The sequence below is a fragment of the Strix aluco genome, chromosome 8 (genome assembly GCF_031877795.1).
Source record: "Strix aluco isolate bStrAlu1 chromosome 8, bStrAlu1.hap1, whole genome shotgun sequence".
NCBI classification, from domain to species: Eukaryota; Metazoa; Chordata; class Aves; order Strigiformes; family Strigidae; genus Strix; species Strix aluco.
In genome coordinates, this window is record NC_133938.1 from 24243097 (window position 1) to 24268971 (window position 25875).

Consider the following 25875-nt stretch of genomic DNA (forward strand, 5'->3'; position numbering starts at 1 on the left):
CAACGCACTTCTTGGCATACCTTCTCTAACCTTCAAATACTAGAAGGGACTGAAAAACATGCCAATACGTTCTGCTGCATACCAACTAGTGCAGCTAGCTCAAAGGTCTGAAACATGACACTAAAGAACAAAAGTCATCTCGACCTGGGCCTCAGAAGGCTAATCTGGGCATCAGGCAGGTCCACACCCAGCCTCACCTGGGTAGCACAGCAGCACCCGGCGTTCTTTTGCAGAAAGGAAAGCTGCCAAGTGGCTTTCAGTACACAGTGTTCACAGGGGCATTTCCACTCCAAGTGTGCAAGGCAGCTTGGGCCTGGGCTGCTGCCATGGTGAGGAACACCACTGCTGCTGCAGGCATATCCTACCAGGAAGCACACCACAGTCAGGAGGGGAAGACACACATGGCTGCCCTATTGTAAATTCCAACCCATTTCTGCAGTGTTTTCTAGCATTAGTGCTACTGAAGAGCAGTCGGACCCCACATACATCTTGAAGGGAAAACAAATAAAGCTTTTCCTTTCCCTTCTGGGCCCATTATGTACAGGCCTATGCATAGGAAGGAACACTCCAGAAAAGCTAAGAGTTGTTCGGGATCAGTCTGGATGTGGATGCACAATTCCTGAACCTCTTATTAACTTACCAATGACACTACATGATTTACATCATCTTCATGCCTCAGTTTCTTTAACTAAAGAGACAGTAGCAAGTTGTATGGCACTATTTTTCATGTGATCTACAGGCCCCACCTTTGCATACATTCTGAAAAATATTAAACATCTAGCAAAAGATAAGATACAGAGGAAACGCAAAAGATCTTTTTCTGGACTGTAGAATTTAGCCAATTTCAGACTAAACTTGTTAAGACAAAAGACAAAAGTAATCAGCAACCTACAAATCTGTCACCACTAATTTAAGAACTCAGAATGCATTATAGAAACACACTATTTCAACAGATTATGAAACATATTGGTGGAATATACTAAAAACTAAAGCAACAAGCTTGAAGAAACAGTCGAGATACTTGTTAGCATTCTATTTCCCTTGGCCAACACACAACAAACTTCAAAATTGTAGTAAAAATACTTTTATAAGGGAGAGAAGTATTCTGTCCTAAACAGACTGCCTGTCCATGTGTTTCTGCTGCCTCAGTGTAATTTTAACACAAGCTGCACATAGTTGCAAGCAATTAGAAATAATGGTACTAGGTGCATTGAAGATCTGAGCTGTTTCAAAAGCCAAACATCATGCATGCTGCCTGTGTAATAACTCCCATACATAAAAAAGCATCTTATCAGGACCAGTCTTTGATAAAGAGACTGCAGATTTTAGTTTCCCAACAGGCTAACTTGAAAGCAGTATTTTAAATACCTGTGCTACATTTTGTAGCAGTTTAGATTTTCTTTTTGGAAGGGATGGGGGGACCATCTAATTCAGACATCTTCAAGTTATGATCACCATGAGAGAGATCATTCACAGCCCAGCCTTTCCAATTGCAGAGAATTTCCAGTTAAAAGCATCCTTGCCTCAAGTAGAATTGAGTGTCAGATTGTTCATTTTGTCAGGAATCACACACCAAGCATCTACCTCCCCGTTATTTAAAAGGAAACTTCTAAATCTTATGTTACAAGAACTGTATTTGCAGGAATCAGAGACAAGAAAAGCCTCCCTGATTTGTTTACACTTATCTTCAACATTTGAAGGATTGGTTTGAAAAACTCGTACGTTCTCAAAGCTGGCTACTAAGTGTGCCTTTAGTAGGATAGCTATGCTATACATGCAGAGTCAATTAAGGCAATACAAAAGATTTTGTATTGGTCCATTGACTAACAAGTAAGATTAACATCAAGGCGAGATAAACATTAAGAGTTCCGTCACATAGCATGCACAGAAGCAAATCATGGTGTAATACTGTTCAATGAACAAGCAAAAACACTAAACATTACGTGATCTTCCATTAAGTGATAAGACATCTAGAGTTTTAAATGGGATGACAATCAACTAATCTCAAACTAGGTTTTCAAATATCAATGTAATAGCAAAGTGTAGGCTAGTCTCAAACTTATTTTTAGATAAATTACCTTTGTTTTTGACATTGAGTATGCAATAAAAAAGTGTCATCTGTCTATCAGGCCATGAAAAAAAAATATCAGCACACTCCAACCAGATAAGGAAACAAACATTTATTAGAAACTGGTAGTTTTATACAGCTAAAAAGGTAAACATATGTTTAAGAGACAAAGAATACACAATTGAACACAGTCATCATAAAGGCACATAATGAAAAGTTAAATTTGAAAGACCCCGTCTTTTCAACATCTGAAAACATCGTTACCATAATTTTCAACACTCATAATGGCACTTGCACACTATGAACAAAATGGAGCAAGTCTAGAAGATAGACACTGCTGAAGTCATCTTTGCACCACATGCACACACGATACATTTGCTTATTGGTCACAGTCAAACAAAATGATTGGGAACCAATCTCACAAATCCCACAAAGATACAAGAATGTTGGCAAAGCCAAGAAACATTCAGATCAGAAAGGCATTGTACGTATGGATGATTTGGATAGAATGACTTTATGTTTTTAAAAAAAAGTGCAGAGTCCAAGGTTTCCCTAAAGGGAAGGCCAAAAGACACAGCTAAAGCTGCCATTTTCTGAAATCTGTAAAACAGCATTTTATAATACAAATTTTATGGACTTGCTATATATCAGTTTATAGAGAATAAACACCAGCCATGGAAGCACTGAACACAGATTTACATCTGAATGTTGTTTGAAAAATATGGCCCAAATAGCATGTGAAACAAGGGAGGTTCAGGCTGTTATTATGTTTGCTTGCTTACTTGTTTGTTTAAAAAAACTAAAAAAATTAAAAAAGAAAAAAAGAGAGAGACACCTTAAAGGAACAAAGTTCTTCCTTCAGTAATCCAATTTCAGGAAGTGGTCGAAGAGCAGTTGCTTTTAGAAGGCCAGAATAAGTATAAGGATAATCTCAAATTCACAAAGATTAAGATACCACACATTGCAGGAACCAGAAAAAGCCCAAAAAATGAGTTTGGCAATAATTGTCACTCTATTTCAGTGTCCAGGCCTGAAGGCAACTGAAATGCAGCACCGCCTCTGCCCCCCCATCCCCTGCCAAGGAAGTCACTTTGGAAGTACTTGTACATGGAAACACCTAACTTTTTGCATTGAGGAAGTGCTGCTTTGTTTTTTGAGGAGAAACTGTTTCTCAAGCACTACCAAGTTCTGTGTGCATGCTTTGCTTGCTTCATTAACGTCAATCTGATGGACACCTGAGATCAGCAGTCCCATTTGGTCACTTGGATAAAACGCTTCAGTATTTTACTATCTGAATTTCACACACACAGCCAGCGTGCACAGAAGACTGTGAGGGAAAGAGAATTTAACTCACATGACAAACCTGTAAAACTTCACATAATAATGCAACCCTCTATTGGCTAAAAGCACATAGTGGACTGTAGCCCTCTGAGTAAGGGAAAGAATAGAGTCCAAAATGAGAAGCATTTCTCTCCAAGGCAGCTATGATGAGCTCCCCTACTGGCTGTATTACTATCAGCTTAATACTGGATCCTCCACCCCATTTTTAAAAAGCAACTTGCACTTGTATGGAATGAATCTAGCAACCAAGCTTTTTCTGTTCCTGTATATTATGATCGTATAAAACATGCAGCTGTAACCCAAAGCTTGCCGTGGTTAATGGTGCTAACATTCACAAGTGCAATGAAAAGCAGGTCCAGTGAAGCAAGTTATGAAAATCACTGATTGTATTACGAAAGTACTGTATAAATCCATTTGAGGTATTCTGATGCCATGGAACAGCAGTTTCTCAGGCTCTTATTCTTTAAATAAAAAAAAAAAAGAAAAGGTCAGCCTGAAGGTAAAGGTGATGGGCTACATTTTAATGTGTTGCTCCACCCTTGTCTGTATCTAAGATCCTATTTCTTACAAACGTAACATTAAATCTTCAAAAATATTAACAGTAAGTGCTTACTTTTAGGCATGCAAAATGTTGCCTGTGAATTGCATGAGTATAGGCAGCATGACAAAACAAAAAGTCCCTTTCATATTCAGTATCAAGGCAGTATAAACTTCTCCTACCTTTGGTTTGATCCAGGCCAAATACACATTTAGAGAAGACAAATACAAAAAAAAAAAGCCAATGAGTAAAATATGCATGATTTCCTGAAAATATAAACATATTGCTGATTTAAAGATAGTTTCTTGATTTTTTTTTTTTTTTTAAACTCAGTGACATTTTAAAGTGCAATATAGGTATCTGTTTAGAAACGGTGAACTAGTATTTAAGAAGGTTTCTTCCCACTTCAGGGCAAAAGTAGAAGTTGCAGCATCTCTCCACAAAGATCTGTCTCTGGCTGTGAAAGCAGATTACTTGAGAAATCATTTTTGTTCTGGTGTTTCCAACAGCATTAGAAGCATCTCACCTTTTTCCTTCATTTCATGCTATTCCCAAATTCTGCTTCATTTTTTCATATACAACATAGCTGATGCTGACAGCCGGAAGCACTTTCATAAAATTAGGGGCTATGCCCCTATAAAGTCCCTGGATTCCCTCTGCAGCAATAATTCTTTGAAAGAGACCGACCATGTTTAGCTGTGGAGCTCCTTGCACTGAGGCTAGAACAAAAAGATAATGTGTTACACAACAGTTGTGCTACTATTAAAATTCTTAAGCAAGTATTAAACACCTGGGTGGTGAGCCTACTATCACCTCTAGGGTCACTGATTAAAACTTGAGTCCTCACAGAGAGTTCTCTTTAATCCCAGAGATTTGAGAGATATCCATGTGTCTAAATCCCACTGAAAAGCATTACCCACCTACATTCCTTTGGAAATCCAGGCTCCTACCCTTAAGTCTGTGCACAAACCTATCAAGCAAAGATCTCAGCTATGAAACTGTCTTTATGAAATGTCCTCCAGAGCAAACAATGATGTCCACCTTCACAGGATGATGCAAGTCCTTTTCATTTTACCTCTAAAATTTCTAAATTTTAGAAGAGTGCTTGCAGACTATAACAGGAGTTCTATGCCTGGTAGTCTTGTATGGAACGTGGCTCTCAGAGCACAGAACACTGGTGTCTGAAACGTTACATTTGACTTGAGTATGAAGAACAATGTTGGGGCTAATAGGGAAAAGGGACCAATGTTAAGAAGCATTTTCCAGATAAGTCGTTGGTTTTCCAAGTTGTTTTTTTTTATTCCCATGTCTCTGCTACAGCTATCCCAAATGACACAATGTGACCACCCAGAAACATTTTCAGTACAACAGGACTCACCTTGAGCCTGCATGCGTGTTCTGATAAGAGCAAGAGGATAACTGGCCAACTGCCCACATGTGCTGGAAACTGTACCACATCCCAACAAGACAAAAACACCTGGGTTAGCGGAACTTGATGCATAGTGTTCTAGCCATGTACTCTTTAACAGCTGCCAAGATATAAAATTAAGTAATCAGACAAGGGATCTGCATTCAAGAAAGTAAACAAATACATCTTTATTCATAATGAATCTTACAGGCTCAATCCTGAAAAGCACCGATCTCACTACACCGATCCTACATTCTTACTTTTAAAGTGCACAGGCAAACACCTCAGCACACGGATAAGGACTTTAACCAGACTACAGTAGCTAGGGCCTAGAAGACAAATCCTTCAGAGATCCAGCAGCAGGAACAGTGCCCATGTTCTAGACCTGTGAATACTCTGGGGGGAGGAGGAGGCAGAAGGAAACACAACTCAGCACCCCACAGGGAGCAATAAAAGCTGACACAGCTGTGCACATCACCCCATGCAGAAGCAAGGATGCAAACTGTAGAAAAGAACTTCCATACTGCCTTGAAAATGTTTGCTCAAGCAATTCTGCTGATTACTGTTGCAGTCTCACAGAAAAATTTGTCTAGACTAGAAAAAAAATTAGCCCGTGCCTCTGAGTTACTTAACACACTTTGAAGCAACACCTAGCATCTAAGGTAGATACAGCATTTTAAATGTTGCTGAGGGGTTTAAGAGGTGCCAGTTCCTCTTGAAAAGAAAAAGAGCCGTGTTTCAAACTCCTCACAACAACTGGATGTCAGCCACAAAGAATTCTGGCAACATGCACAAACACATGGAATTCGGGTTACTATAATCCAATTACAAATCAGAGAAAATGGAAAAAAAAAAATGTATTGAGTATCATAAATGCAGGATAGGTAACATAACAGGAATATCATATCAGGTTTTTAAGGCCCGTATTTGCTACAGAACAGGTATGTTCCAGTCCAACAGGGTTAGTTAAGTATGCAAGCACGTTGTACTGCCAAGGTCTATATAATCCTGCCTTATGAGTAGATTTCTTGTTTGGTAGTTGTGTGTAAGGGCCCATCAGCACAGGCACCCCTCCAGGAGGGACAGCCAAAGAAAAATGTTGAAGTCTAGTAAGATTAGTGGAAATTCTCATTTGTCTGTTTTAAATTGAAGGTAACTGCAGTACTACAAGCATATTACAAATCTAATGATACAGGTATTTCAAAGAATCTTTAACCTTTTCGTAAATTACCTAATGAAAGCTACACGCATTCAGTGATCTAAACTCACCTCATAAACAGCAAGGTCAATGCCAGCGTAAGGAATTATACCCAGAATATTAGGAATATAGCCTTTGTAGAAGGCCTTTACACCTTCTCTTTTTAAGATCTTCTTAGCACAGTCAAACATCCCAGAATATTGCCCTGTTTTACCCACAGCCAATCTGGTCTTTAAAACCTAAAGGGGAAAAAACAGTAGCCTTCATTACATACCTATTAGTTAATTTATTTTATAAAGTCAGGAAAACACAGCATCTCTCTGCTTATTCAGTTGTCTGGAACTGCTTTACCTTTTTGTTCTTCAAACCTCCTTTGTGATGACTACTGCTAAGGCTTTGTTAGCAGTAGGCTTCTTCAGGTTTATCGTTAGTTTCAGGTTTATCATTAGTGCAGAGTAGCTGCACTACACACACTACCATACACTAGCTTACAAATTATTAGCCATTTAAAATTGCATTTTAGCTTTCTTTTTTTGATTAAAAGAGGCAGATTTTTGATCAACTTGAAGGCAACAGTGTGGGCAATATTTAATAGAAGCATTAGCTAAAGAACGAGTGAGAGCATTAACATACTAGCAGATCACACTTCTGATCTGAGAACAGCATATTAAGTATATTAAGAAAACAATCTTTCTAAAAGCATGACACTTTGAGAGGTAGTTAAGGGATGTAAAGATTACATCTCACTACTGAAACTCAGCATCTGATTAATAATGCAAACAAGTCTATACAGCATCTTAGGACAAAGAAATTAATAACAGTATCCAAAAGAAACCACAGAGGGAATTTCCTGAGCAAGAATTTGGCCTACTTTAAAGCCTCATAAGACTGCAGCTTCCTCAGGAGTTTCCTGACACTTTTCTTTTCTCTTTTACTTAGAAATACCCTAAAAAACACTTCTAGGACAGTATTATATCTTTGTTAGGAAGATCTTATTGTAGATTAGTTCACCTGTCTCCATTGTTCAGTATAATCCAGATGATCTACATAACATTTCAGTTATTGTATAACTTAACCCATCTCTGTACTCAGGCTAGCTGTGATTCAGCAGCTCTAACAGCAAGGATGCTATGTGAAGAGAGATCATTATCACTGTAAGCAATGAAAACAACTAAGTCCTATTTCTACTGACACCCCTCCCTGTGAAAAAGATATTTAGGTTACATTTTCCATTACTTCCAAATCATGACGTTGGCATTGGTTTAATCCCAGACCCAACATCTATTCCAGTTATTTGTGAGAGATAAACTTTCTGGGGAACCAGCAGCAAAGGAAGTACATCCTACTTCTATTTTTAAAAAGCAGGATGTGAAATAGCTACCCTAGAGTAGTTAATATATTAACTCTAGTTAAATTGCAACATGTATAGTACCACATACGAATATGTCCTACAAAGGAAATACCAGTTAATCCACCCAGCCTCAACTGTAGCTGTTATATCCTCCCTCCATACTGATCTCTTAATCAGACGCAGCTCCCAACCATAATGCAACAGAACTTCATCAGTTCTGCTACAGATAAGACCATTCCTTGCTTACATACAGTGGGAAAAAGTCTTATGCTGAATTTAGAAAATACTTGAAAGTGTACTTAATTTTAAATGTGTTCTTGGATTATTTTTTCCCTGAACTAGGTTTTATTCAAACATTGCTTTAGACAATATTACACAGCCAAATATATAGAAAAATTACAAGTATCAATTAGGACATAGTATATTCTAAAATGCCTAGGACCGAAATTCCGAAAGGAAATTCAAAGTAAAAATAAATTAGGATATAAGAATATAGAGGAAATCCTACACTACTTTCAAGAGCAAAATGGATTTTACTTTGGAAATGAACCAGACATTTGGCAGAGTCTCCAATGGAAGCAGATTCTCTGTCACTTACCTCCATGGGATAAATAGAAGTTTGTGCTGTTGCTCCAGCCAAAGAACCAGATACAAATCTTTCAACAGTGCCTAACTTCCCATCATCCTTAGTGAGTATCTTCTTATACTGTATAGTTAAAACACATAAAATAAACATCACACACTTTTTAGGAAAGGCAAGAGTTACTACGATAGGCAGGAATACAGCACAAAATGGTTTTTCAAGCTGTACTTACTTTTTCATGTATTTACAGCTACATTTACTAACCCAACTCTGTGGACAAAGATTCTCAAGAATACAATACGTACTGCAGCCTGCAAGAATCCTTTACATCAAACACCTCAGCCACCACAGTACTGTCAGGTATTGTACAAACAGCCAACGCAAGGGTACCCACACTACGGCCCCCAGATAACAGAGGAACCAGACTCCTTTGCAGATCCAATTCTCCAGTCAAAGAATCAAAGATCAGCTACCATGTTCAGAGACACTTAGAGAGCTCTACATACTGTTTCATTCAAGACAGAGACACCATCATGCACGAATGCACAATCAGCTCCGAAAAGGCAGAGCAAGAGTAAGGAATAATGTGCTCAAGGTTACTCTATAGCATCAAAATCTGCCGTTCAGTCTTGCTATATCCCAAAGTTTGCTTGACTTTTTGTTGCCTTTATTTGATAGCTGTACAGAGATGTGCAGTATGTTCATTTAGTCTTACTCAAGGCACTAGCAAGCCCCACAGAGGAAAAATAAAGATCATTTAACTACACCAGAATGGGAGTTCGTTTTCCAAAGGAGGATTAGGCCTTAACATGATGCTTAAAGCTGATTCAGAGGTAAATATAACTCTGAAATCCAGGATGAGGGCATTTTACATAGCACCATGATATCTGACTTAAAAAGAATCCTGTATAAGTTCAGCTAACATAATGTGCTAAGTTTTTGGTGGTTGTCACTTTGAAGCAACAAACTAGATATTAATGCAGTACTCCTTATAAAGCTATGCAGACTGGAGGACAGTTTAAGATGTATGACAGATTTAGTTTATTTACACTGCTTATAATACAATAGCAAGATCTGTCTAACATCAAGTACATCTATTAACAGAATACCATGATAAGAATTCCTACATAATACAACAGTGTAAATAATGAGCAGTGAAAGTGATACAGTATTTTATTTACCATTATTTTCCTTCCTGATTTATCATCCTACCTGTTCATAAGCCCAGAACTTAATAGCTGTTTCAGGAGCTATTTTCACAACATTTACACCATTTCCCCTCCAGAGGGATCGAACACCACCTTCTTTCAACATTTGCTTAAAACCACTGGCTATGTTCATTTTGTTTGATTTTGAACCATGAACCTAAAAAAAACCAAAGTGACAGTAAAGAACATTGCTCTGATTAAGTTGTAAAACATCACCTAAGTATTAAATTGCTTAAATGTATGAAGTAGCAAAATCACATCCACCATTGAAAAAAAAAAAAAATCTTATTTTAGTGGCACAAGTACTATAATATTTTGTTTACATTTTTGTCAATATGACTGTGGAAAAGACAGTTTTCATGAACACAAATATGGAAATTGTCAAAACATAACTAGTCCTCCATCATCTAGATATTGTGTTTGGCCATCAGTTTTCTGTAACAGCTCTCTAAAAAGTGAAGCGATACCCTGGAAACTGAAACATTCTTGAACATTGCACCTACCTGCATCATCACTTTAAGACGATCTAACGGTGCTGTACCTGTTCGAGAGACAGCACCAGCCACTCCTCCTGCCAACAGCTGTTTCCACCACTGTCCAGTCTTTTTCTCTTCCTCCGTGAACTCATCTGGAACAGTCAAACTATCTCCTATATCCAACACCTATTAGAATCCAAAGCAAAGATGTGCAAAATAACTATCTCATTCCATCATCTCTACTTCATCAGCAGTTCCAATTCCAAGTTAACCTACCACCTGAGAATATGCAAATAAAATGCTAGTTAAAAATAAAAATTACCTCTAGTTTACATTCTATAATTAACTTGCTATGGATTGCTATTGCTATTCAATGAATTTCACTTCTTCAGTCAATAGCAATGCAATAGCACTTCTACACAGATAATGAGCAGTAACACCCCAGACCCACCATTTCAAAGACTGCACCATCATCATTAAAAATTATGACAAATTTCCGCCTTGAGTATGGCCCAAACAAAGACATTCTGTCATGATCAGTAGACCTTTACAGTCAGCACTAAAGCTCAAATGCTCATATGTTGCAGCTAACCTTTCAGCAGACAGCCTTCTGGGATTAGTTTGATAATCTCCTAAGGATGCTGACAAGAGATTTCTCTCTCACATGGTAATTTATTCACACATATGTGGGATTTGTCTCCTCCCCAACATTTTAAAGTAGCATTTTTACACCAGAATTTTCTATTTCTGGTAACTGCTGTGTATTATCTTACAAAACAACAAGTTTGACTAATGCTTTATACATTTTCTTATAATCAGTTACACTGAAAGACACATTAATGACTTTTTCAGCTGTGAAAGTTTGAAATTTCATTAAAAGGTGCATGTTTGTTTTACCATTCATATTGATCAAAGAACAACACTACTATAGGCTTTAGCAATAAAGCTGTCCAAGACCTAAGACTATGGAATCTCACATATCACCTAAACATAGTCTCTTCTCTTCATGTAATTTATAACCATCACATATGAGAAAAAATACATCATAGATAATGCAATGCCAGTATTATGCATAAATTAAACCTATAAAGAAGCAGAATGTTTTAATAACTGATAAGTACTGACCAGGGAGTATGTTAACTGACAAACTTTTTTCAACTACTGCTGATTTTAATTCTAGACACCATGTCCCTAATTTATGCTGTGTTCCCTATCTGTTAAGTAGACAGAAAGCTGTCTTGGTCATCTGGAACACAAGAATGGTGATATGCAGATTATAGATACAGACACTGGACAAACAGGATAAACCAACTATTCTGGATACTGAACATGGAACAGATTAATAGGAAAATCCTTTCACCTTTCTGACATTCATCGTTTCCAAGTAAGGTGTCATCAATTGCTCAACTACATGGAATCATCAAAAGATCAACCAGAACTCTCAAAATATCAATCCAATGTTCTTAGAGATAGTATGTATATCTACCAGGGTTTAAACCTTGTGTCTCCTGAGCCCTAAACACAACTAAGAAAAAAAGCTAATCTGAGGGTGTTTATAACAGAAAGACCACAGCTATCAACTCATAATAATTCTATGCCAATGCAACTATTGGCTTGGAAGAGTCTGACAGCAATTAAAATGTTACAATAAAAACAGAATTGGAAGAGCTGTCAATGCCAGCCAGGCGTGTGAGGTCTCACATCTGCTCTTATCTGAAACACCAGCTGTGTTGCCATATAGCTGGATTTTGCTTGCTGTGATAACGGGGTCATCAGCTGACTGCAACACTGGAAGATCGCAAGAGACTACTAAAATTGTTTCTTGGGGTAACTAATGACATTACATAATAATAATTTTTAAAAAAAATCTTATGTTTAATAATAGTAATACAAAGAATCTTATTACAGCAAAGGGGGCTTTTCCACTAAGTAAACTAGGACCAGGGCTATTTGATCTCATAGCAGTGCTTCAAGTGTTTTCTTCAGCAAACAAGGAGCTAACTCCCTTTTGGCAAGCATTTCTGAATTGAGGTTGTACAGTGTGAAACACTCTAAGCTTTCAGATCTCATAAACTGTTTTTTTAATTATAGAAATGCTGACTAATCGCTGAAGATATAAATGGCCTCACTATATTCAAAGAAATCTGTCTTTACCTAACTTTATGGATTACTCCAATAATCTACAGGAAGGATACTTAGTTAACAGGATTACTATTGGTTTACTTATTATTTGTTGTTAAAAGTCAGTCACTGTGGTAAGTCACAGGTGGCAAGAGCTCCACTCAATAGTAACTTAAAAAAATTACCCACACAGTAGATATACTGCTGTATATTGCCATTCCTAAATGAAATTCTATAACACAAAAGTGTGAGAACATGTGCATAGAAAATCGCTAATGACACCAGTGATTTTATGAGAATGTTACTATATAAAGGCAAATACTGAACTAATTTCAACATAAGAAACAGTTAAAATGTTTCTGTAATTTGTTTCAACACAGCAAAAGCACTGAACATAAGAATGTACTGTAATGTGAAAACAAAATAATTTAATATTGTGGTTATTATCTTTCTGTGGAATATCTCCAAAGGAAGAACAGGATTCCTTCCTAAGAACTACTGATAATTATTGCCAAAGTCTAGATTAAGTTCTCTGTTCAGAAGAAAGTCACGTGACACCATCCTGTTTGTAAATGGTACAGCACCAAGTGAAAAGGAAAACGAAACAATCTCAAATACAGGTATGCTTGAAATAGAACTACTGTGAAGCTGTTACACTCAATATTGCAAATCAACCCAGCAGAGATGAACTTAAGAGCTGCACTAAGTTAAAAGAAAAATTGAACTTACCGTGGAATGTTTCCAATATCGAATTATTTCCTCAATGTCTGTAGCTGGGTTAAACATAAAATGATCTCTCCACTCATTCCAGTCTACTGACATTGTCCCATCAGCATCAATACTGAAAAGAAATTGAACAAAACTATGTAAGGAAATAATAGCAGGGATGGGTTTTTGTCCTGTTTTTTGCCTTTTTTTTTTTTTTAAAAATATTGGCCATCACATCAATGACAACTGACTGTAAATTCCATATAGAGACTTCAAGGCTGAATCTGCCGTGGCCTTTCAATACTATGCTTTTCTTATCCAAGTGCATCTGGCATATTCCATTTAAAAACATAATACAATGCTTCATTCTATCAACAACATTTACAGGGAAATGAGATAACATTCTCCTCCCAGAACCAGAAGCTCAAATAGTAACTAGACTTACTATCACCCAAGAACAGATGGAATATGTGAGAATTCCTATAAAGGCACCACTGAAAGTACCGACACCTTTCGAGGTTATAAGCCCATTTATCCTGTTCTCTGAATTATAAAAATATAATAATTAACCATTCAAAGAAGCTTAGAATACTTTAAGAAGTAATAATTCCTGACCTTTGCAGGATCTTTTCTGCCTGTTTTTCTGAAATGCTTATACCCAATATCTTGAGGGACTGGACAACTTCTGATGGTTCAATTTTTCCTTGAAACATTAAAAAAAAGATGCTACATATTAAAAACATGGAGCCTAATACACTTAGCACTTTGGAGCTCATTAAGTTCCACTGTAACACATAATAGCAAAGATAATTTAAAACTAAATTTAAACACAGATGATGTACTTTGTCTACTACAAGGACTGAGCGAAGGTAAGTACATTAAAATCATGCAACCAAATGAGATGCAAACATTCAGTGAGTTAAAAATTATTTTATCTTTAATAGATACTTAGAAACTTCCTTATAGTTTCTCCATCTGGGGAACAAAGAGCCCCAGATCAACGGACCTGGAAGATAATAAAAAAGAAAAGAGACTATAATCACTTATTATTTCAATCTATAGTAAACTATAATTATGATCCTATTAAGGAGAAGAAGTAGGGATTCCATATTCACAACTTTTTGTCTCCAGCTTAGACAAAGAATATAAATGAAGATAACTTTTAATGCACAGTATCTGCAAAAGTTTGAACAAAGAAAATAAATCAAGGCATACCATCATTGTTTTTGTCCAGGCTCTTAAATGCCAGTTTCATCTTTTTCTCATGATCTTTAAGATACTGCATAAATTCTTCAAAATCTAGCTGTCCATCCTGGTTAGTATCTCCAGCTTTAAAAATTTTCTGTGGAGAGAAAATTCAACATTTGACTTTTCTAAATTACAGATCACAAATCAACAGCAGCACGGCACAGCCCCGGCTTTAAGAAAAGCATCATACTGGTCACTTTGGGAGTCAAATCAGGAAAACACCCAAAGATACACTTCAGAGCTATATTTTGTTTTCAGAATTTAACACACATTCAGTATTTTCATAAAGAAAAAAAACAGCAGCAAAGACAGATTTAAGTAAGCATTATTTATTATTTACATAATTTTCCTATTCAAAGATTTTAAGGTTTCTTACCAGCACTGGCAAATTACACATACAGGTATCAAATAACTGGGGGGGTGGGGGAGGTGGGCACACGGGGACAGGACAAAAATCAGGAAAGATAACAACTTTAAGCCTGTGATTTTCCTGGTTATACATGAAATGTGTCAGTATGTCAGTAAAATTAAACAAATACAGTCTTAACTAGCCTCTTTAATTCAGTGGTCTATTAATTATGAATTATAAAGATAAAAATACAAATAGCAATTAACTATTTAACTGTTGACCAACAAAAGTATAAAGATCTTGCCTGACCAGCACTTCCACCCCTCAGGGTTTGAGAAGGCAGGGCTTTCTGCTTCAAACTGAAGCCCTGACAAAAATTTAAAACAAACAACAACAGCCTTCTAACAAAGTGAAGCACAGTTATCTTCCATTTTTTCATGTGTTTCCTAGTAACTGTCCTGCAGATAAGAAACATTTACATGTATAATGGTATACAATTGCCAGCACTGCAGGAAACAAGTCTTGAAGTACAGCCTAGGCATACACCTCTCCATCAACAAAGGGCCAGAATACTTTACCATCTTTGTGTGTAAAAACATACTTTGTAAAAAAGGGAAATTACAGCAGGCCCCCCAGGCAACATTCTGTAACTGCTGAGGCTTGTCTGCAAAGACAAAGCCCCAGGAAGAGCGAAGCCCAGACTAACAAACTCTGCAGGATTTATTAGCTTGGGCTTTATGCCACAGCAAGGGCTGCTCCACGCATGGAGGGCTGCAGAGAGAACAGCAGGGCCGAGGAGAGGCAAGGCCCACAGCAAACCCCACCGGCACCTTCCATCCGCTCTCACACTTCCATCTCCTCTGGCAAGATGCACAGGAAGAGAGCAGGGAAATCCACCCCAAACCCCTGCTCTAGAACACAAGATTTAAGGGGAAATTATGCCTTCTTTCTTTGTTTGGGCATCAGACCCTGTGGTTTCCCTGTGTAAAATCCTACAGGGGCAGCACTCTGTACCAGACAGACAGGAGACCAACCTGGCAGCACAATCTCTTCATTAATTTGCAGTAAGTTTCAGAGCACTTCAGGGTACATGAAAACCACATGCCAAAAATTCTTCCAAATATCTTCTATTTTGCAGACGGCCCTGCACAACTGTAGTTTCTGAATAAAGTAACTCTCAATAAGATTTGCACCGCTGTTCTAATCTGAAAAATCCGGTTTTAATCATTTTGTTTACTCCACTGTAATTAGTAGAAGTCCTCAGAAGACCTAAATCCAACAAGTTCTAGCCTACAGAAACTAAAGAAAGGTCAAAACTCTGGTGGATTTATTGCAGGTGTCTGAAAAAATTTGAAGACATCTGAACACGTTTATGTTACCTCCTTTATCTTTCCTATCCCTCTACTAAAAGAAATATACTTAAATATACAATAATCTCAAAAAAAACAAAATTCCTAAGATTACCATAGATTTCTCAATGGAAGGAAGACGGTGTGGTACTTCACAGTGAAATAAGGAGCAAATTATTTACCTCCCACAATACAGCAAGTTATGCACAATAAAATCAACTCAAGTCACCGCATACTTAGATAAAGGTGTTTGGTATCATAGAAAAATGGTGTTCTTAGTATACTCTTAAGTCCAGCTTGATTGTAATTTCTATTAATAACCTGTCAACAAAAATATACTCATCAATTCAGTTTCATGCCCTTGCTAATATGGTTAGCGCTGTTCAGAATTTCCCATTACAAAAAAAGTATATTTATTGAAGTTTATGGATGCATTCCTAACCATGACCTTCTAACAAGAAATTAAGGCTAATAATTATTCAAAAAAAACCCAAACAAACATTAAAAAAAAAAAAAAACCACCAAAAAACACCATTAAAAATTACTCTAGCCAGGAAGGAGTCCCCCCCTCAAAGACACTGCAATCTCAACCCATCTTGTATTCCCCGCATGGCACCTCATACCGCAAGATCCGAGTGTCCTGCTAGACTCCCACAAGCTACTGAGAAGAGGCAATTAATTTATGTGGCAGTCATACACACACTTTGAGTGAATTCTAACCAACACAAATTGTTACTATTCCCTATTGCTATCTGAACTACACAAACAAAAACACAGAACAAGGAAGGTAGTGTTCTAGCTCACAGGTATGACAAAACTTTAACTAAATTCTAATTACAAAACCTCCACTGCTGAGGATGACTTGAGCCAAAGAAAACGGAAATTCCTAGGAGGTTTAGAGAGCTGGCAATTAGCATGTGTGAAGGGGGGCACCTTTCATTTCATCTGTCAAATGAGCAGATTTCATACTGCAACAACTAGAAAAGGATAAGCACAAACATACTCTCCATTCCCTACTTTTGTTTTTAGTTATTTTCCAGACTTCACGGCAGTCTCAGCCACTCTCAGTGCAGCAAAACACAAGTGACAGGGAACAAAAACCTACACTTTTCCTCAGCAGGCACATGCATTTTTCTCACATTACAAATGTAAAAGTTCATACAAACAAAAGCCTCTTGTTGTTTATCAAAAGTACTAATTATGTGGGTGTTAAACTTTCAGATTAAAACCAGCAATTTGCAAGTTTGTGGAACAAACAGGAACACTGAAAGGAGCTTGCCTTCCACTTAGAGAGCAGAAACTCCCTCATGGAGGTTATACACCCAGTGGGCATAGAGCCAGCAGGAAGACGTGTACCTGATTCTGTGGGGAGCCTGGCACACTAACTCCCAGGTACCAACTGCCCATCCACAGCATCAAATAATTCAGGTTGGAAGGGACCTCTGGAGGCCATCGAGCAGAACCCTGGCTCAAAGCCTGTCTAATTACATCTAATTAGATGGGGTCATGCAGGACCACATCCAATTGAGTACTGAACATCTCCAAGGATGGAGATTCCACAGCCTCCCCAGGCAACCTGTTCCAACATTCAATCACCCTCACTTCAGTTCAACAAGGAATACAACTCTGCTGTTCTGCATTTCATATACTACCAGATTTTGCATAGTTACAACCACTTGTCACCATGCCACTTCCTGGTTCACCAACTTCTCTGATGAAGGAGAACTGGATGCATTTTAAAATAGGCACACTTACAACAATGGAGAAGGAACCAAACTAGATGCCAGTCCTCGCTTGGAAGTCCTGGGAAACAATGTTCAGTGTGCCTGCCACGTAAAACCTGCCCTTTCTTGTTTACAGACTTACTGTGGGATCACCCGACCTTTATGTAGGCCCAGCCCCAAGATGAAAATGTTTGTTTTTCAAAGCATGTAATTTATTTTCTCATGGTTTGAAAACTTTAACCCCAAGCAATAAACATAATTCACTAGATAAAATGAAATGGTGACCGCATAAAGAATTGCTAATTACTGATAGATACAGGAAGATGGATAGATGATCTTTCCCTTTAATACTACAGGCCTTCTCATATACTGACTACAATGCTCCTGTGCTGACCTATTTGGTCATGACATTGCTCCCTCCTCCTTTTCTCTTCTTCTTCCCCCTTTTTTTTAAATTCTGCTACTTTTGTTCTTTTTCTGCTGTATATTTTGTTAATACAGCTGCTTTCAAAGTCCCGCACAGCAAGGCAACACCAATGTGAAAGGCCACAAGCAGACTGAAATACTGAAGAATTTTATTTTTAAGTCTCTCAATTATATAAAGCATGTTGCAGTGTTGAATTCCTACGCCTTCAGAAGACCTCTGTATTTGGTGTGGAAACATAAACCAGCAGGTCTGTTGAAAAAAAAAAAAAAAAAAATCAGAAAAGTCACAGACAGGCTTTATATACCCTAAAAATCCTGATGCTCTGTAGGCTGCCTGACGAATTATTAGATTACTTTGTGACAAAGTTATTAACTTTAACACTTTCATAGCTACAACGTAAAAAAAAAAAAAACAAACAGAGAATGCAGGACACTAGAAATCTTAATGTTTTTATGTATACTTTTAAATTCACAGTTTAATTTTTATATTACTTAGTATCATTGAGTATTGTGCATAAGCCTTCACATTCTGGTTACAAAACTGAATTGTGTGTGGAAGGTAGGACTGCTCAGTACAAATGATTACCAATCATCTATTCATTAGCTTGTTATTTCAGCTAATTAATATAATGTAAAGAATATTTAAAAGGAAGTGATTCATCAAGAAGTTACTGGGTGTTTCTGGCTTCCTATCATGCCATCTACAATACATGAGTAAAAAACCAACACTTAAAGATACATAATTGGTGCAATTAGCAAGTCATTGTTCTGCAATCTATGACTAGAGTTCCAAAGGGCACAGTTACAAATACTGCACAGAAAAAACACCAGCACCACAGTAAGAACAGCATCATGTCTTTGGACATTCACAAATTTCATATTTTCTTTTAAAACCAGAGGTACTACATATAAAACCAATCACAATATTCACTTCCCCTCTTCTCCCCTTTTTCTATTCTTTCCCTCTTCACCTCCAAAATAATTAGTGCCAGTCATTCACATAGCTCTGCATTCTACAATTTTAAGTTATTATACTGTAATCTTATCGGAAGCCAAATTCAGTCACAGCTCAAGTATACATACCTCTTCTCTCTTTACTGGATATGTACCCTACAATACTAAAAACTAAGGTTGTCCTTTTCCTATTTATATCTGTCAAGACTGCACAAATTTATGACACACAATGATAACCCAAAAAACAGATTATTAAAGTCAGTCTTGTCAAACTGCATCAGTTGGGAGATAAATCCAGCATAAAGGGAAAGGGCCTGAGGATGTGTCCACACAGCATTATACCCTAACCAGTGAGTCCACATACCACACTAACAAACTAGACTGTCACTTAACCTCCAGAAATCCAACACAACGCTGCATTTTGAACAAAACAGTAGTTTGCACTGCCTCTAAAGACCTCACAACTAGTTCAAGGGCTGCATTCATATTTATTCGCTTCCCTCACAAAGGATACTACCAACACATAAACAGTACCCAAGCAGGTTCTTTAAACCTGTCACAGACACAAAGAGTCCCCCACTCCAGTACAGCAGACTCGCACCCTTGGCAGTGGCAGAGATGTGGCTATCTGCTGCAGAGCTTCCCCTTTCCTGCAACAGGGAAGCACTTCTCAGTGGTCCATAGCAGGTAACAGAATCTCTACAAAAGCAGCCTAACAAGGAAGAGATGCAAGTTGTGAGTATGCTCTCCAATGTGCATTGCAGAAGCTGCTCCCTCAGGACCTGGATAAACTCTCTCAACTCATAGCTGTGAATTAGATTCGAAGAACCTAAAACAGCATAAATGGGAGATGCAAACTATCCCTTGTACCTTCATTCATCATTCCTTGCAAGTTACACTGGTATTTTTGACTTTGAACATACTTGGTAGACTGACTTTTTCCATTAAATAAGACTAATCTGCTACAGAGGCATCCCCACCTTACAGTCACCTTAAAAGGTTTACCAGTTTACCTTGCTTATTTACCTGGGACACACTGCTGTCTCAAGACAGGGATTTAGCAAATCATTTCAACATGCAGTTAAGAGATCTTCCAGAGGTGGGGGTTCCCATATTTGGTGCCTGGCATTCTTGCACTTTGCAGCAACAAGAGGAAGAATTAATCATTCACTGTACCCTGTCACTGTTCAGGAAAAAACCTATCAAGTTAGTATCAAAAAAATTAATTTTATCTCCTTGGATGTTTAAAGTGTTGTGAAAACAAACATATTCATCTTGCTCTTTCATATGGAGACTTGGAGACTACCGCACAGTGTCAGTTAAAAGCTTCCTAAGTTGTACACATTGAAATCAAAATGACCTACGTGTCTGCTTACAGCTGAAGTCAGATACATTACTGAAGCTGCTTGTGGTATTTCACAATTCAGTTGCAATAATCAGACATAATTGTAACACCTATTATGACCTGAAAAGCAAAATTTAAAGGAACCAAGTGGTTCCAGTTTTCTACAATCACATGACATGACATTTGTTTTGGTAAAAAGTTGAAGATGCCTGTCTAAATCTATAGTACTGGTTTTTGGCATACTATTAAGGTCAGAGAAAGCTTCATTTCACATAAAGAATGACACACAGACATGAAAGTGCTGAAGCTTATAAGTCTGTGAATCTGCATATCATGTATGATAATAATTTCTAAGAGTAGATATTGTGTGATCAAAAATGCCCAGAAGTTGCCAAAGTAATGAGTGCTTTTTGTATGTTTCTAGCCAAGCTACAACACAATGAAGAGGCTTCCGTTAACTTGGTCTACTAGCCTTCTAATTTTGCCATGTAAGGGAAGTTACCAAAATTAAGAAAAGTGCAAAAACCTTAATAAAACAGTGGAGAAGTGTTCAAGGGCATATTTAGCTTAGTCACTAAACAAGCTTGTGCTTTCTGGACTAAGAACAGCTACGATAAGTTCAAGCTCTGAAGCACTACCTAGCTGTAGTTTTTAGAGGCCAGAGAAAAGCACAGGAGGAAACAATGCACACCTGGCCCTGTTCTCACCCGTCCTCTCCCACAGAGATGCAGCACTGTAACACAGCACAGGGGCCTGCCTCACTTGACAGAATTCTGAATTTTCTTTTGTTTAAATGCATCAACACACTTCAAGTGTTCTGAGTATTTTTAGACTTTGTTGGACTAAAATTTTCATAAACACAGTCGATGACTCTAAACAGACCATATTCTGATTGCTGAGAATTTAGTCTCATCGGGCCCTGTTTCCACCACACAGAGGTGTCTCATCACTCTCTTTCTTCATCTAAGGAGCCTTAATGTAGCCAAAGTCTTATGTCAAAACCTGACAGAGAGTCAGTCCAAATAAGACCATTATATTGTTTCCAGTATGTAGTTATTCATTTCAATAACATCTTTCTACTCCTAACTCCAGGACTCAATGTATAAATAGTACCTGAATTTGAATGCTTGGCTGTTCCTACCACAAACTGAAGCTTGAAATACGGGGTTTGCCTCCTACAGGTTTACTGTAAGGATTGATTGCAACAGAAGGAAAGGGTGAACAAAAATAGTACTTCATATAACCACTCGCACCATTTATGGTACTCCTGCCTAAGAGACTCACGGCATTCTGAAGACACAGGATGAGATCATTTGAGATCTGATCCCAGCATCTATTTTGTGTCTCTACTGGACAACTCCACTAATCAAAGCGACCATAAAATAGCTGTTAATGTTGCTTGTAGAGCACCATTTGATACTGTCACCACACTGAATTCCTTCTTCATAGGTGTTGATGTATTATGTCAGGAATCTTTTGTAAAGCTTTGCAAAGTTACCCATTCCTAGCGGGTAAAATAATACAATATAAAACTGGAGTCATCCTGGCAGCCTCTGAGCAGCACACATTTTGGATTTTCCACTGGTTTACTTTTGTCTGTCAGATGCTGACAGGAGGCAGGTCAAGTAGAACACAAAGTTAGGGGCTTCTGTCACGTTGTGCTATGATGACTTGCTATGAGGAAAAAATGATTCTTCCTTAGAGGGATATGCAACCTATCTCCAAAGCTTAGCACATGGTTTCACATCAATTCTCTTATCTACAATGTTACTTCACCTAAAAGAATGTCTCAAAATACATTAAACATTAATAAAACTGCCAAGAGAACTGATGAAAGGTGAAATAAAAAGAGCATACCAGTAGTCTATTACTCAAATGGATAGCAGCTTTGTATCTTTTAAAGACATGCATATACCTTCTAGAAAGGAATTACATTTCAAGAGAAAATACTAGTAGCACAAACACTAATTTATACCCTGAAGATAATGACCTGGGATGAACCAACTGACTTTGCAGTGAAACACAGTAACACTCACATGGTCCCTTACCAGGAGTTACCCAGGAAGCAGCTACACCCCCCAGAAGTACAGTGACCAACGCTCCGTGTACATGGATTTCATCCCATGCAACGGAAGCCAGTCCTGCAACAATATTTTTGGAAATCTAACCCACACCTGCATCTAGAACACAACAACAGTGCAAGGCCTGAGACCCCAACCCAGCTGTGAGGCACCAAAGCCTGTTCTGCTTTAGGATACCCCAAGGTCTGCCCACCCTGTAGTGCCACTATGTTGGCAGGGCTGAGCAGTTCAGTAGCTGACACTTTGCCACATCGTGTAACATTTCCACATCTCATTTCCTTACTCATTAGTTATTAGTAATTATAAGACTACTTCTGCCTCTCCAAACACAAAATATGATGACTCAGTATCTGACTTCATGAATAAAACACCTTTTTACCTAGTAGTAAAAAGACATTTTACTCAATTCAGGATCACTTTAGAGCTTGAAGTGAAGCAAGTGGGAGAAGGCAGCTTTGAGCTGCAAGAAAGTACAGGAAGCAGATTAGCTACGTAAAGACAGGAAAGAAGCTGGAGGCAAATCTGACTGAGGCTCTCTTATCACAACAAGTTTAGTTATTAACAGTTATATATAGACTATATATACACACTATAAAAATATACTAAATAAACTCTAGACCATATATATAGTCTAGTTTCTAGTTCAAACTGTGCCACCATTAAGTTTAAAATAGTGAGCATATAGAAGTTCCAGTGCACTCCAACAATTCTTCCGCCCCTCTCAAACATGCAACATGATTCATGGTTTATTTTGTTTACTCTGTGTTTCTTAAGCAACTAAAAGCAGCCAGTTCCTGTTCTCCATTACATCCAGGTAAGTCTAACTTATCTCTATTGATTTCACGGGTTTCACTTCCAGTTTATCCTGTAGCAACTGAGAAGACTGACAGATTCTCAGATGTACTGTATTAATGAAAATCATCACACAGCGATCTGAGAAAGAACTTGGAATTTCAATTCTAAGTTGCTCAAAACTTCAGAAGCACACCACTTGAGTCTCAGGGCTTTCAGTGAATTGTGTGGGAAGACCACCCTTGTTAAACGCCAGAAAATTAACTGGTCACCTGTTGTTCAATGGAAGTAAAAATCCCTAATTGTTACAGTCAAACTGGTACAACAGGTTTTCAACAATCTGTATATAATGTGTGACTTAAGTTCGAAACTAGCATGCTCTTAATACAGATAACTCTCATGGATAAGCAAACAGGCCAAACCATCCCTCCCTTATATACTAAAAACTGGGAACACAAAATGTACTTATTTTAAAGATGATTTTGATCAGAAGCAATATTAAAGTGAAGGAATGCTTTCATTTATACTCACAGATAAGCATCATTCAACTCAAGAGGCCTGCTTGATACTTCTCCCTTAAGTATATGAGACAGAGAATTAAATATACCAAAAAGAGGTAAAATAGAGACCAAATAATGAGACCATGGGAAAGAATTGGCAGTCTCCCACAATTAGTATAAGGTCGCTGAAATTGAATTATTGACCCAACATATGTCTTAACACTGCAGTCAAAATTTACGTTCACTTTCCTGAACCTCTTTCAGAAAGTATGCAACAGCTAGTACAGGCAGTAGAATGCCCTCTAACCATTCTTTATACTGAAACAAAGAACAGGACTGTTACGGTAATAGCTCCAGCACAGATCTCAGCTGTAGCTGTTCAGCCTAAATAAACCTATGTGTGCCTTTTCAGCACAGACTTGCCTTACCACACAAATACTCAGGCCTCCAGATTTACGCATTAAGCAATTTTATATTCTGATCCCTGAGGATTACTGTGAACAACTAGGAAAGAGAAGTTTCTTTTCCAGGCCCAGGTCTGATTTACTAGTGCAACTCAGCATCGCACTGGAATGCTTGATGTTTCAACTTTTATTGACTTGTGAGGTCACAACATTGGTAACTGGGGACAAAGAAATCTGTCAGTCCAACCCAATCACTGCAGAATCCACAGCACAGAGTGCGTGCTGTTTTGAGGTCTGATGGCCGCTGTTGCAAGTGTGCACTTTTAAATAGAAGGGCCTTGGCACCAGACACAGCCCATACCAAGAAGAATCATTTCCATGTCCGTGTGTTCATAGAGACTGAGCTTCAATAACTAGTTCTGATATTGCAACCTACTGTTACACTGATTTACTTACCTGCTGCTTCGGCAAAGTTTATTTTGTTCGGACCTAGATTATGCAAAGGTGGAGTGACAGACAAAAGCTGTAAATCGACATCCAGTATGATAAAGGAAGTCAAAAGTCGACACATGATGAATAAACTCGGCCGTGCCCACTTGGCAACGGAACGGCCGACAGCCGTACTATGAATAGGGTTCGCACTCAGGAAACTTCATCTACAGCCCTGGGCCGTGCCCGCACACTACGGCCCCGGGGCAGGCACGGCGTCACCGGGGAGGGGGAAGGCCGGCTCGGGGCCGACCAGGAGCGACCCAAAGCCCCCGGATGTGGCTCCCGGGTCTGGAGCAGCCCCCGACGCGCCGCCTCGGCTCCGGGGCCGTCCCGGCGAGCCCCAGCCGGGCAGCGCCCCGTCCCTCACGGGCTGGGGCGGCCAGGCCGCGCCTCATCCTCCGCACGGCCGGGGGGTGCCGGAGAGAGACCGCTCGCAGGCGGCTGCTCCTCCGGGAGGCAGCGCCGGGGCGAGGCGGCCCAAGATCAGGGAAGGGCCGCAGCGGCTAAAGACAGGGGAAGGGCTGCTGCGTCGCCGGCCCGCTCTCACCTCCTCCGCCTCTTTTCCCAGGGGGATGCCCATGGCCCGGAGGCCCGTCTGGAGCTCGGCGATATCCACCCTCCCATCTTCGTTGAGGTCTAGCTTCTTGAAGAGGTTAGCGTACCGGGAGTCGCCATCCCTGCTCCCGTCGCAGGCGGCTGCCGGCAAGATGAAGCCTCGCAGGAGCTGGAACATGGCGGGGCCGTGCGGTGCGGGCAGCGGGACACTCGCCCCTCGGCTCCCGCGGGCTGGACGCGGAGCGGAGGCACCGCCTGTGCCGCTGCCAACGCCCGCAGCTGCCAGAGGAGGAGCCGGCCCGGCCCGGCCCCGCCTCAGCGGCGAGGCGGAGGAGGGAGGACGGCGGAGCCCTTGGGGCGATCCCCACCCTCCCTCCGCCGCTGAGGCGAGCGAGCGGGAGGCGGGAAACGAGGCGCTGAGGGGAGGGGGCGGGCGGCAGCCGCAGCCCCGCAGGCTCGCCTCAGCTCTTCCTCCCGCACTTACACGGTTGTATCCAGCTAAACATTTCCCGTGCAAGCACAGAAGCGCCAACAACGCTGCAAAAGACCTATTTTGGATACCTTGGCTCATTCTAATCACCAGGCATTGAGGTCTGGGGTTGAAGCTGTATGAAGAGCCCCTAAGTCTAGAGACTGTCTATGAAAGATCTTGGCTT

General features: G+C 39.2%; 1 protein-coding gene across 7 annotated transcripts; it reads right to left on the minus strand.

Moving 5' to 3' along the window:
- Positions 1 to 2165: 2165 nt before the first annotated feature.
- On the minus strand, positions 2166 to 25594 carry SLC25A24 (solute carrier family 25 member 24). Of its 7 annotated transcripts, none has more exons than XM_074832671.1 (12): positions 25212 to 25351; positions 20077 to 20186; positions 15632 to 18346; positions 14216 to 14342; positions 13616 to 13703; positions 13022 to 13133; positions 10199 to 10357; positions 9700 to 9852; positions 8503 to 8610; positions 6625 to 6792; positions 5326 to 5476; positions 2166 to 4666 (listed from the first exon to the last, which is right to left on the minus strand). In XM_074832671.1, exons 3-12 carry the CDS (start codon positions 15698 to 15700, stop codon positions 4488 to 4490), a joined length of 1314 nt encoding a protein of 437 aa, XP_074688772.1. In that variant the 5' UTR covers positions 15701 to 18346; positions 20077 to 20186; positions 25212 to 25351; the 3' UTR covers positions 2166 to 4487. The 7 variants fall into 7 exon arrangements, with proteins under 7 accessions (XP_074688772.1, XP_074688773.1, XP_074688770.1 ...); XM_074832672.1 differs by lacking the exon at positions 20077 to 20186 and adding an exon at positions 23800 to 23843 and having other exon boundaries at positions 25212 to 25337; XM_074832669.1 differs by lacking the exons at positions 15632 to 18346; positions 20077 to 20186 and having other exon boundaries at positions 2166 to 3870; positions 4474 to 4666; positions 25212 to 25594.
- Between the last annotated feature and the right edge of the window lie 281 nt (positions 25595 to 25875).